Source organism: Pteropus vampyrus, unplaced genomic scaffold (genome assembly GCF_000151845.1).
Source record: "Pteropus vampyrus isolate Shadow unplaced genomic scaffold, Pvam_2.0 Scaffold42, whole genome shotgun sequence".
NCBI lineage: Eukaryota > Metazoa > Chordata > Mammalia > Chiroptera > Pteropodidae > Pteropus > Pteropus vampyrus.
The window spans coordinates 7,851,401-7,865,355 of NW_011888823.1; the positions used below are offsets into that span (position 1 = coordinate 7,851,401).

Here is a 13,955-nt window from a genome sequence, read left to right on the forward strand (position 1 = left end):
GTGTTTTTGTTTGATGACATTGGTGCATAGCCAGTTAATGATAACAAACTGAACTGATAATTATGGCTTAAACAGTTTTATAGCAATAGGAGAAAAGATTCCTTTCAAACAAATGATTTTTTACAACAAAAAAAGAGAATATACAGGAAATGTCTGAATGAATAATTTTCTTGAATTTTCCATGGTTATATAAGGAAACTTGCCAAAGGTTTTACTGTTAGTGACTAGGAGAATTGAGAGACCTGAGCTATATTTAGATATTTTGTAGTAATGAGCTTTGAACCTAGTTTATTCACTGAACTTCTTCAGTCCCCTGATAAGAATATTATCAGCTAAATGAGAGTTAGACTAAAGCTCCTTTTCAACTCAAAATCTATGTGATTTTTAAGAGAGCATGGTACAGTAAAGAGAGCAAGGTGTAGTCAAACTGAGCGAGATTCAATTATCAGCTCAAGAACTTATTAGCTCTGTTACTATAATCACATGCTTTGATACTTTAACTTCAATTTCTTCATTTGTAAACTGAAATTATAGATACCTGATTAGTAATGTCATTATGAGGACTGAAATATTGTATGTAAAGTCAGTAAACTAATAGCACCTAGTTGTTCAACCAGTTGTCAGTCCTGTCATTGTTATTCTTTTGAATCAATGACAAGAATCCTGCAAATTTATATGAAGAGGGGAAAAGACATTTGACCTAAAGTCTGAGACTTTGTATTAGCAGATCAAATTCTAGGAAGATAAAAGTTTAGGAAGACTCAGGAGGGAATGGATATCCTCAGTACAGAGAACTGGCTCTAGTTAACAGTGTATGGTGAATCAGCCACTCGCACATAACCTCTCTGATCTCTCACCTCTTTACCCTTCCACAGGTGAACGTCCCTTCCACTGTAACCAGTGTGGAGCTTCTTTTACTCAGAAGGGCAACCTTCTGAGACACATAAAGTTACACTCTGGAGAGAAGCCGTTCAAATGTCCTTTCTGTAGCTATGCCTGTAGAAGAAGGGATGCCCTCACAGGACACCTCAGGACCCACTCTGGTAAGTGTTACCAACTCTTTGAGAAGAAAGCTAAAATTTGAGAATTCGAGAGAGTACTACAGAATAATACACAGTAACTTAAAGCTTTAATACATAGCTAGGAATGAACTAGACAATCCGTTTATTTGTGTATATTGAATAACTGGTAAATCTTGTAGGATGCATGTGGCCCTTTTAGACTTATAGACGTGGGAAAAAGGAGCAATGTCTACTGAAAACTGTCTTATTTCAAGCCACTGAAGTAAGGAAATAGCTGTTACATAAGGTTTCTATGATTTTTTTTAATGTGATTATTAGTACAGTAATTATGATTAATTCCAAATAATGGAAAAATCTAGTGACATATCATAGTTACATACTGATGTTATCATAGAAGAGATGAAAGCTGTGATATTTTTTGACTGGTATAGTGCTCAGACTGGAGCCTCAGTAGGAAATCAAATATTGCTATTTTTAAACTTGAAAATATTATGCTTATTAGAAAATTTGCTATTAGGGTAGTTAGTATTTTATTTTAACACCATTTCTTTTTTTAACTCTCAAACTATAGTCATTTGATGATCTATGAAACTTTTCTCTGCTTCCTAAATCATCATTAAAAATCTTGGAATAAGTTTTTTTAAAAAATGCTAGAATAGTACATGAAAGAGAATGATTAGAAATCTGAATTAATCTTACTTGACTATTACATGAATTGCCATAACCAAGAAGTTAAAGGTGGAGAATTAATACAGAATACTCTCAAGCCAGTTTTATATGTTCCTGCTATCCATAATGACATATTAAAATTTTATTTTAATATAAAGATATGATAGAAGTGATATTTTCATCTACATTGAAAAATGGTATTACAGAGTGCTGTGGATTTTGAGCTAATGCTTGTATTATCTTTCTTTACATTTTTTCCTCTTAAACCTTAAGGCTTTCTTTAGTTTTTTTAACATTAGTATGATAATGAAAGATAGTTGTACATGAAATGTGTACGACTATTTTAGACATTAACTCAAATTTAGGACAGTTACAAAAAAATGAAATTAATGCAAATGTTAAAACAAAATATTTTAAGAATATATTTTACTTTCCTTCTTGACCGAATGTAATTCACTTATTTCCAACATTTTATATTTTATTTTGAAATTATGCTATAAAAATTACTTTAAAGTGATATTATAAAAACATTTTTTATTGAAAGTTATTTTAAAGACATGACAGTTATTAGGTAGCCATGTGCTCTGGTTTATTAAAATATTATTGAGTTGACCAAGGATTATATAAAACACAGCTTTTTATTTGTTACATGAAATTGAGGTAAAAATAACTTTAAATGTCTATTTTATTCTTTATAAAATTATGTTGTTTTCAATATCATAGTTTACTGTATACATATTTCTTTACTGGTGATTGCTTTATTCTTAGAAGTTTCAATGTGTGGTGACACCTCTCGAAGGCATTCGATATTCATCTTGAGTTTTGTTTCCTTGGTTTCCTTTTTGTTCTTTTAACAGATCTATCCCTGTGGGTGGTGTCTAACAAGACATCTTGGTTTTTACGTTAGATTGAGCTTAGCAGCTACAATCAGCTTCTTTATACAAATTAGGCATGGCCCATCTGGGGGCACCTGGTTGGTAGGTAATGAAGTGAGGGGTGGGAAAAATCATACTCCAAAAGTAAGCCATTCTCATTGGCTTTGGCCAGGCCAGACCTTCAACATTATTTACATGGTTCTACATAATTATAAAGTTTGTGTGTACGAAGCAAAGCTATTTCTGTGAAACTGTATATATTGCTACTTTGAGGTATGGACCTAAAAACATTGTCCTTATAACTACAGGCGTGCTGATTTTGCAATTTGGTATACCAAGTCATGATTTTTGCAGATATATAAACAGTGTACTCAAACTGGCTAATTAAAGAGAGTAGCGGAGTGATGAGAAGGAGAGAGCGGTGTCATCTAGTTACTGCAGCATCAAGGGATGATATCAATTCAGTCATCCTTCCAACTGGAATCTAAAATATTAGCCATCACCTAAGTTTTTCATAATAGCTGGAACATAAAACAAAGCAGCTAAAATCCATGCTTCTCTAATTGGTCAGAAAACTCAAATTAATCATTAGAGCATTCTTCTTCTACTACCAATTCTCTTTCTTTTACCTTCTTTATAGCACCTAGGCTGGACGATTTCTTTACCTGATGGGTGACCCAAACCTTAATTTCTATAAATTCTGAGTACCTCATGTTCCTGCCTTTTTGGATTACTGCAGTTTTTCAATAACCGTGATTATTGGGCAAGTTTTTTTAAAGAAGTGTCCTGTGTTCCAAACATAGTTGTTCTTGCCCCCAAATCATCTTGGTAATCTGGAAAAATTACCAATCAATAGTCCACTTCTCTCCTTGTAGTTCAGCAGCTTGAGATGCCCTCAAAGAGCCAGGGAGTACTCTCACCTTCCAATAAAGCAGTACTAGGACTCTGATTCCTGGTGGAAACAGTCTTCCCCTAGGCACTGAGAGCTCTTGAACCCCCAATCCCAAGAGTTCATTTCAGCACAGGAAGTAAAAATCCTTTAAATGAGTTACATGATGTATTTCTATTGTGGTCTTTCCTACCTCACTTCCTCTTTGTTCTCAGACTCATGCATTGATGCTGTGGAAGAGATGGCTCTGGGCATATATCATATCCTGTAGACACACCCACTTGGCATCCATACATGGACCATTCCACTAGTAGGCCATTTTACCACTCCATTTAGCTAGGTGATTCTGGATGATGGGACATGAGTATGACCAGTGAAATATATAGGTTTGAGTCGATTGCTACATTTCCTTTGCCATAAAATGAATTTCTTGGTTGAGGGCACAATATTTTAAGGAATACCATGGTCATTGGTAAATCATTATGTTAAATCCATGTATAGAGGAGCTTGCAAAAGTATTAAAGGAGGGAGAGGTAAGTCTATATCATGAATATCTATTACTTCCTATGAAGATAAATTTTTCTCTCCTTCATATTGGAAGGAGTCCAATGTAACCTACTTGCCACCAATTGACTGGTTAATCCTGCTGAGGAGTGGTGCCGTATTAGAGCCTCAGAATTAGAAAGCTGTGAACTCAGCAGTGGTAGTTGTGAAATCTGTCATAGAGAGGAGATAGTCTGTGTTGCTGAATCCATGCATGCTTTCCATCCCATTGTCACTTTGTACACGGGCCACTCACTTGAGCAAGCATCAGAGTAGCTAGGCAAAGAATCTGACCAACATTCATAAAATAGACCGATTGATTTGAGTCACCCATCAGGTAATCTTGCCCAGATTATTAAGTGCCATCACACTTTGTACCAATTTTGAGAGGTACATTCAATAACTCTCTCCCAAACCTTCTATCACTAGTCTTCCAGTCTTCTTTTTCTAAGTCTTTGACCATATAGCCATGCCATGTATCATTACCTCAGTCTCCCTCCTTCTATGCAAAGTGTGCAATCTGAAATTCAGCGGGGGAGTGGATATCCTTTCACCACTGCATTTCAGGGCCAGTCCCCTTCAGTATGTTTAGCACATTGGTCACAGATCTTACCAAATACCATTGAATCCATTTACAAACTAGGTTCACACAGTTTCACCCTCCACTTATTGATCATTGAGAACACCCTGTGAGGCCATAGGTGTGGGTTGAGGAGAGATTGTGAAGCAGTAATAGCAGGTATCAAGGATACCTGAACCACTTCCTTGTGAAATGTACTTGGACTTCCCAAACCTGCACGGTTCTAGTTTCATTTAGCAATAAAATGCTTTTGTGCACATCTTTTTAAATGTTATGTTGAATGAGATAACATCTAGTTCATTTTGAGTCGTTTAGGCCACATAGTCAGGTAGAGTCACACGGCCCAGTACTCGGTCTTAAACAGTGCAATAGCAAGTTAGGTGCAGCTTTGCAAATGGAGAATAAGTATTAGTAGAAGATACGTGTCTTTACTCCAAAAAAGGGTCTACACTCTGATACTCCTATTGACAGAGATGTTATATATCATCTCTGTCGGCCACAGACATTTCCAAATATCATTGCATTTCTGGATCTTAGATCCAAAGGTATAAGGCAGCTTTCTTGACAGCAGAAGCGTGCTGCAGATCCTTCTCTTGCTCCAGTCCTCTCTCAACACTGGCAGCCTTGTGGATCAGAGCAGCATACCTGATGCGAATCTCCCTCTTCCAAAATCCAAAGAGAGCAGCACATTTGTGCCACCTTCTTCATGATGAAAGGTGCAAGGTACAGCAATTTGTCATTTGCTATAGAGGATCAGTTTCAACCTGCCCAGACCACTAGGCCCATAACATTTCAGCAATGTTGCAAGTCTCTGAACTTTTCATGGAGATGATCTCCTATCCTCTAGCATATATCTTACTGAAGCATCTTAGGTATTTACTACTTCCTGCTCATCAAGTCCGATCAGTATAATACAAGGAATGTAATGTTCCAACTTGATGTTCTGTGGGATGTCAAGATGAACAAGATTTCTTTGGACTATATTATGACAAAGAGAGGAGAATTGACCTAACCTGAAGGTAAGATAGTGAAAGTATGCTGTTCCTGCAATGTAAAGGCAAACTGCTTCTGATTATCTTCGTTGATAAGGAATTATTTTTAAAAGAAATTGTTAATAGCTTCATACCTGGTGTCAGTGGTTATGTTAATATGATCCAGTAAAGATACTACAGCTAGAACAGCCATCTGCAGTTGGTATTATGATGTGATTAAGTCTGCATTCATCCACAGAAACATCTAGGTCTGACATTAGCCGAACAAACAGTTTAAATAGGAATGTAATAGGGATCACCATCCCAACATCTTTTAGTTTTAGTTTACCATCTTGGGAGAGGTGACAGTACTAGGGCTGCGCTCTTCAATATGGCAGCCACTAGCCACAGGAGGCTAGTAAGCACCTAAATGAAGTTAGTGCCACGTGTTGAAATGACATTTTTGATTAAATAAAGTATATTATTCAAATTTCACCTTTCAACAATGCAGCTACTAAAATATTCCATTGGACAGCACTGTTCTTGGCCCTGCGTGGTTCAGGGAAGCAGTGTAAGGATTCTTCTCACTTCTAAATGTATGTATTCCTATAACGCTGTAAGATGGACTTGGGTAAAGTCTCCATATATATCTTGACCTCAATAAGCCCGCTCTTTGACCGCTGGGCCACAATGGCATTTTAGATTTCGGGAATTAATGTCAATTCAGAGCTAGTTTCATAGATCTGATAACTTCTGGAAGGACTTGGTTATTTTCCTTTTACTAATGCACAGTCATCATCATGAATGACCACAGGTGATTCTGGAACCTTTGGCCAGGTTTCAGGGCCCTTCCTGAAAGGGACTGAGTTTTCACCTAAAATTATGTGACTCTGGGTCTGTGAATAGGTTTAGATGTAGACGGTGGATAAGATCATGAATCCCACCATGGTGACAAAAATTGGGTTTTTGCCCACAACTTTTTCTGCCTGTGTAAGTCAGCAGGTTGGTAATCTAACCATCTGTTTCATTCTTGGGGATTCCGTAATCAATTAGCCATTACCATAGAACCCTATGGCACAAAACACTCTGATTATCATCCCATTCCTATGGCTTGTTAAGGTAATTGCATCTTCCTGAAATGTATGCCTACCACATAGCCTCTGCCACTCTGAGATCCCATTATTTCATTTAAATCAGGGAGCCAAGATCTATTTGCAACATCTATCAATATTCTGTCCATCCTACAGAAGATAGTTACCATAAAGCTTTTCAAGCTTACTGGTTCTTTCCTCACTAATGTAATTCTTTGGTGAAGGGAGTATCCCACGGGCCCTTCCAGTGGTATGGCTAGGGGAAGGCTGAACAGGGTGATTCATAAGAGATCCTTCCCAATAGTCTTACTTACTTGAGCTTTTGGACTTCTTCCAATTTGGTCTGCCAGGAAAATTCTGGCATTTCAACTTTTTACTGTATAAGCCATCATTGAATCAAGGAGTGAATTAATCAGTCACTCCCACCTGCTCAAGGCAATATGTTAAATCCCAAATCCCAGATGAATGCACATATATTGGTAAATTTGTCCTGATCTATACTAGACCATCAACTTGGTATAAAACCCTTAAAATCAATCCATTCTATTCCCTTACATGCTAACTAGACTTGCTGATACAAATTGGCAAAGTTTTGCAATTCTTGCAATGTACACATAGGCTTTCACCTCCTGGATCAGGCCTTGGTTTTAGGCTGTATTAAGATCTAACTTGTTATGAGCCTTGAGACAACAAGAGGTAATAGGAACAAGTCCTGAAAAGAATTGCCATTCTCTGGGTTCTTGCTTCAGCTGAAGCAGTTGAAAGTCTTCTTACTTTATGGGAATACTGATCTGTGGGAATGTTGGTTTCCTTAGATTAAAAGGTAGGGAGTGAAGAGGATTGTGTCTTCTGGTAAGGATGTTTCAGTAATATCTGGGAGTTCAGCATTCTGAACCTCCTCAGTATTTGGTCAAATAGTACCATCCCATGTTTCACCCTTTCCCCATCACTACTTCGTTACCAAGACAGTGGTACTAGTATTGCCCACTTAGCATGGCAATTCCATAAGCCTCCAAATCAGATTCTGGAATTGGTCTTCAGCGTTATTTGCCCTGAGGCTTAAGGAAAGGCACTTTTTAAAAAGCTTACTGAGAAACTTTCTGATATTTTACCTCTGCTCCGATTTGAGCATTCAAGGCCTTCAATTTGTTCTCTCTCTTTTGTATTCTTCTTAGGGGCATCAGAAATAGTCATGTCACACTACAGTCTTCACACTGCACATCACCACTGTTGCTTTAGCAAGTGAAGGCCACAGCTCCTAAAGCCTTGCCTTGCATCTGCACTTCCTTCCATGCCACCACCAGTGATCATTTGAGTAATCATGTTCCAGCACATGCCTGAAATTGCCAGTATTCCATTAACCCCCTGGTAAGGAGGCCATCCTGTTCTCTTCAAACATGAGCAACCCAATGACAGAATGTCATTTTGATTGACTTGGGCCTTGGGCTACTCCTGCTACCCATAACTATCAATCAGGGTCCTGACAGGAAAGCAGCAAGACACTCAAATGGGGGCACAATTTGGAGATCTCCATGAAAGGACTAATATTTATGAGAGAATGGTTAGGCATAAAGGAAACCAACAAAGGATGGTTGAAGCACTCTGAGGCTAGCAATAGCAAGAAAAGATAGTAGCAGCTCAATGTGTGAAGAGACAAGGGGATGGAGAGGTCACTGGCATTAAGAGAGGTAGGAGACGGTTTTGAACACTGACTTTTAGTAGATGAATGTACACCTGCTAACCCGTGACTGAAAGATAAACACCTTGACCTCACTCTTTCCACCCTTCAGTCTCTTGCCGATCGATACCTCACGTTAACTGATCCTAAACAGAAGCCAGGGGACAAAGAAGCCTATTGAAGAAGCCAATAGAAATTAGCTTTATGCAGCAGCAGAGCAGAGCAAAGAAGGGTGAAAATGGCTATGGAGGCAAAACAGAGAATCACAGATTGAATAAAATTTAAGAACTAGTGCTTAAAATAACTAGTATAGGGTATTAAGTGTAATGATTTTAATTCCAATTTCTGTTTGGTTTTTTTTATCAATATTGTTAGTAGTAGAAAGTATTTTGCCCCACCCCCATATACTTTGGGTAATGACTGTCCATTGTTTTCTTTTATTTAGTTTTTGTTATAAAACCCTTGTATCTGACATGAGCAAAACCAGGTAGTTTATTGACTAATAGCAGTAAGTCTAGTAACATGAGAAATTCTTTTAATAATAAAAGGTCTTTACATTTAAAAATATAAAATAGACATTTAATCATTTCTCTTTTGATATAAGGCCAAGCCCTTTTCTTTTAGTGAAGAATCTGGTTTTGGAATTCCATGTAATTTTCCTGGCCTGTATCACACTCGTACTGCATCATCTCTAATTCCATTTTCAGTTTCTTTATGTCCTTTGTAATGCCATTAGACTTCTATTAAATTTTAAATATTTTTCTCACTAATTTTTATTGTCTTTACCCATCCCCCAATTCTTTAGCTTTCTTTTTTTAATCAACTACCTTTGTTTCATCTTTCCAAAGTAGTAAAATAATTTTTTGTAGAAACAACTTCCTTTTGTACTTATTTCATTGGAATATAGATATTTGAATAATTTACATAATCATAATAACAGGTGCAGCTGGCATAAACAGGTGAGGCTAGAGTCATAACTGACTCTTAGTGACTATCTAGTTCAACTACTGGAAGTGTTTATGAGAGCATAGGAAAGAAGGGCCTATAACTACTAGGAATTCAGTGTTTCAGGTGACCCATTAGTATGTTTTTCAAAGGGAGGTCAGTCAAGAGAGCTTCTTGCTATTATAATTTCTATTTTACGGATCGGGAGACTGAGGCACAGAGAGATCATGCAGGCAGAACCTGGATTCAAACTCTAAAATCTATATATTATGCTATGGGATAAATAACAACTCAGTATGTTAATTCTATAAAATTTTAACTCTATTAAGTTAGCTCAAATGATAAAGAAAGAATACTATCTGGAAGTCAAGAGGTTGACATCCAGGTTTTAGAATGGGCTCACTGCAGATTAGCTATGTTACTTCGAGTCACTTAATTTTATCTTCAAATCTCCCTATGCTACTAATATCATATGGTGCTTAGTACAATGTGTTTTCTTTTCTCCTGGGACTTTGCTGCTGATCAGTTACTATGACCAACACTTCAAGAGCAAAAGAGTAGTCCCCACTCCCCACTTTTTTAATATATTGCTGTAATTTAACTTTTAAAATAGATTTGCATGAAATGGAATAGGTTTTAAGTGGAGGTTGTCAGATGATCTTAACAGTACCAACATTACCTCTCTGCTACTACTGTCTGCTAACCTGATTCTAAGAACCATCTTTGACATAGACAGTTTCTGATTTTTCGCTTGTGGTCTAGACATAGTTTGTTCACTCAAAACACATTCCCTTTTGATAAATATTTTTGTAAAAGCTCCCCTTGTCTTGCTGAAAACCAGCAGAAGTGTAAAACAATGTTGAATTTTTCCTCACTCACGCTGGAACAGGAAATGAGTTTAAGTGTACAGAAGCCTGATTACTTGATTTGATTGCATGTTTTAAATTTTGATTACAATCATTGATAACATTTTTAAATTTTGAAAGGATGCCTGGTTTTACAAATAATAAATCAGAGCCCTTTAAAGAGCAAAAATACTTTGGTATTGTTTACCTTTATTTGCCATGGAAGTTTGTTTTCTAATAATGCTTTTTTTAAGAGTATAGTTTTATTATTTCTAGAAATAGACCAATAGCAGATAATTTTTTTTAGTAGCAGATAATTGTCAACAACTCCTATATTTTTTTCCCCACTTCTTAATGATGTAAGAAATCATCACCTTTCTTACTTTAGTTATGGCAGTTCAATATCCAATTTATGAAATATTTTCCATTCAGGAAATAAAAAATAAAATGATATAGTCTAAGTTTTATTTGTACAATGATCGTCAGTGTTTGATTTATACTTAAAATTAATAATAAAATAAAACTAAAAAATAAAATTAAAAAATGTCATTTATTACGGGTTATTTAGAGCTATTCTTTTTGTCTTAATGCTGGGCATGTCCTTAGAATTCCTTTATTTCATTGCAATTATGTTGGCTAAATTTTAGCGTATCTAACAATTGCATCTCTCCTTCTACTTTTGCCCCTTTGCAATACACACAAAAAAATGAATGACTGATAAAGAAAAAAATATATATGTGTATTATCTTTAATTATCCGAAATTTAAATTATATTTTAAGAGGATGTGGAAGGAGAGGAGAAAGAGAAAGAAATAGGAGTTGGAAAATATCATCAACAATATATCAGCTAAAGATCACAGTCAAATTTTTTGCCCAGTGGGAAAATATACTTTTATAAACATGTCCCAACCTTGTACATTATATAAGGTTGCAAGAAAATAAAAGGCACTAATTTCTACTTTAAACTCTCTATTCCTTAATCTTATAACTTATCACACAAATCATCTGACCTGCTTTATATAAATTTGTAGCATAACATAGTATTTTTGAGTTTTTAATGATAAATCATTGAATCAGTGTTCCTGCTACAGAATTTTTTTTAAATTAGATACTACTTTTAGGTTTTTAGTTTAACAAGTTATTATGGATCTTTCATTCTTAGAAATTTGGTTTGTTTGCTTCATATGTTCTATATTATTCCTTTTATCTTATACTCAATTCATTGAGGAAATAGTATTTCAATTAAGCCATGGACCCCTATCAATCAAAGTAATAGCATACTTGTTATCTTTTAAATCTAGGAGGAACTAGAATTGCGTATTTTTTTCTCATTAGTATTTCAGGTATATTTCTCACATACTCTAATGTTGTGCCCAAATTAAATATTTAATTTAGAATACAAGCATATGTATTTCTAATGTATGGAAATTTATATAATATGTGTGTTATAAATTCCTTTGCATAAATTATAAAGAAAAAGCAAACAGTAAGAATGCTTCTCAAACTATCTCAAATGTTTTTATGCCATATCTAAAATTCAGTTTTGGCCATTGGATTGTACTGGATTCAGATTACAAAATTTATGTATTGCATAAAAATGGACTATTTAAAAAACATTTAAAAATGAAAAATCCTAAAATTTTAATGAAATTTATGTATTCCAAATTTTTATATTCTAAAAAAAGCCAAACTATTCCTTAGCACTAGCATTTTTTAAAATATTAAAAAAAAAATTTTCAATTAAAGTTGGCATACAGTATTATATTCGTTTCAGATATACAATACAGTGGTTAGATATTTATATAACTTATCAAGGTAATCACCTTGATAAACCTAGTCCAGTCTGACACCATACCTAGTTATTACAATATTATTGACTATATTCCTTAGGCTGTACTTTATAACCCCATGACTATTTTGTAACTACCAATTTTTACTTCTTAATCTCTTCCACTATTTCGCCTAGCCTCCTACCCGCTCTCATCCGGCAAGTCTCAAAATGTTCTCTGTATCTATGAGTCTTTTTTCTGTTTTGTGTATTTTGTTCTTTAGATTCCACATGTAAGTGGAATCATGGCACTTGTCTTTCTCTGTCTGAATTACTCCACTCAGCACAATACCCTATCGGTCCATCCATGTTGTTGCAGTTGGCAAGATTTCATTCTTTTTTTTATAGCTGGGTCATATTCCATTTTATATATGTACCACTTCTTATTAATCCATGCTGTCTCTTGTGGATAGCACATGTCCATTGATGGACACCCAGGTTACCTCCATATCTTGGCTATTGTAAATAATGCTGCAATGACCGATGGATGTGCATGTTCCTTCAAAGTACTATTTTGGGTTTCTCCGGCTAAATACCCAGAAGTGGGATTTCTGAGTCTTTCTTTGTGTCCTGTTATAGCCTCTGTTTAAAAAATCTATTTTGTCTGGTATAAGTATTGCTACCCCAGATATTTTTTTTTTCTTTTTCATTTTCATGAAATATCTTTTTCCATCCCTTTACTTTCAGTCTGTGTGTGTCTCTCAATCTGAACTGAATCTCCTGTAGACAGCATATATAAGGGTCTTGTTTTCTTATCCATTTAGCCACCCTATTTTTCGATTGGAACATTTCATTATTCTTCATTTGCAGTACTTGTTGACAGACATGTAGTTATTGCCATTTTATTATTCATATTTTTTATCTTTTTTTTTCCTTCTTAAAGAAGCCCCTCTAACATTTCTTGTAATACTAGTTTGGTGTTGATAAACTCCTTTAGCTTTTTCTTTTCTGGGAAGCTCTTGATGTCCTTTGATTCTAAATGATAGCTTTGCCAGGTAGAGTAATCTTGGTTGTAGGTCTTCGATTTTCATCACTTTGAATATTTCATGCCATTCCCTTCTGGACTGCAAAGTTTCTATTGAGAAATGAGCTGACAGTTTTCTGAGACCTCCCTTGTAGGTAACAAACTGCTTTTCTCTTGCTGCTTTTAATATTTTCTCTTTATCTTTAACCTTTGGCATTTTAATTATGATGTGTCTTGGAGGTGCCTTTTTGGGTTCATCTTGTTTGAGACTCTCTGAGCTTCCTGTGTTGTATGTCTATTTCCTTCACCAGATTAGGGAAGTTTTCCATCATTATTTCTTCAAATAGGTTTTCAATTCCTTGCTTTCTCTCTTCTCCTTCTGGTACCCCTGTGATGAGAATGTTGATATGCATGATGTTGTCCCAGAAGCCCCTTAAACTATTCTTCTTCTTTCTTCTCCTCCTCCTCCTCCTCTTCTCCTCCTCTTCTTTTCTTCTTCTTTTTGATGCTTTTTTTCTTGTTGCTGTTCTGATTGGGTGTTTTCTGCTACTTTATCTTCTAAATTACCGATTTGACCTTCTGCTTCATCTAATCTGCTGTTGATTCCCTCTAACGTAATCGTCATTTCAGTATTATATTCTTCACTTCTCACTGGTTCTTTATTGTTTTCTATCTCCATTTTTGTTTTCTATCTTTTTGCTAAAGTTCTCACTGAGTTCATCTACTCTAACCCTAAGTTTATAACTTATAACCAGTGTTTTGAACTCTGCATCTGGTAGATTGCTTCTCTCAATTTTGTTTAGTTCTTTTTCTAGAGCTTTGTTCTTTCTTTCATTTGGGACATATTTTTTTTTCACACTATATTGGCTGCCTCCCTGTGTTTGTTTCTATGTATTAGATAGAACTGCTTTTTCTCCCTTTCTTAGTAGAGTGGCCTTATGTAGTAGGTGTCTTATGGGGCCCAGTAGCACAGTCTTCTCTGGTCCTCTGAGCCTGGTGCTCCAGGTGTGTCCCTTGTATGGGTTATGTGCGCCCTCCTGTTGTAGTTGGGCCTT

General features: G+C 35.7%; 1 protein-coding gene across 13 annotated transcripts in view; it reads left to right on the forward strand.

The window, feature by feature from the left end:
• IKZF2 (IKAROS family zinc finger 2) overlaps nt 1-13,955 on the forward strand; it is a 151,704-nt gene that overhangs the window by 99,729 nt on the left and 38,020 nt on the right. For all 13 annotated transcript variants that reach the window (XM_011358654.2, XM_023529789.1, XM_023529790.1 and 10 more), the window contains one exon: nt 876-1,043. In XM_011358654.2, the coding sequence (XP_011356956.1) occupies nt 876-1,043 (168 nt within the window). The remainder of the gene's footprint in view (nt 1-875; nt 1,044-13,955) is intronic.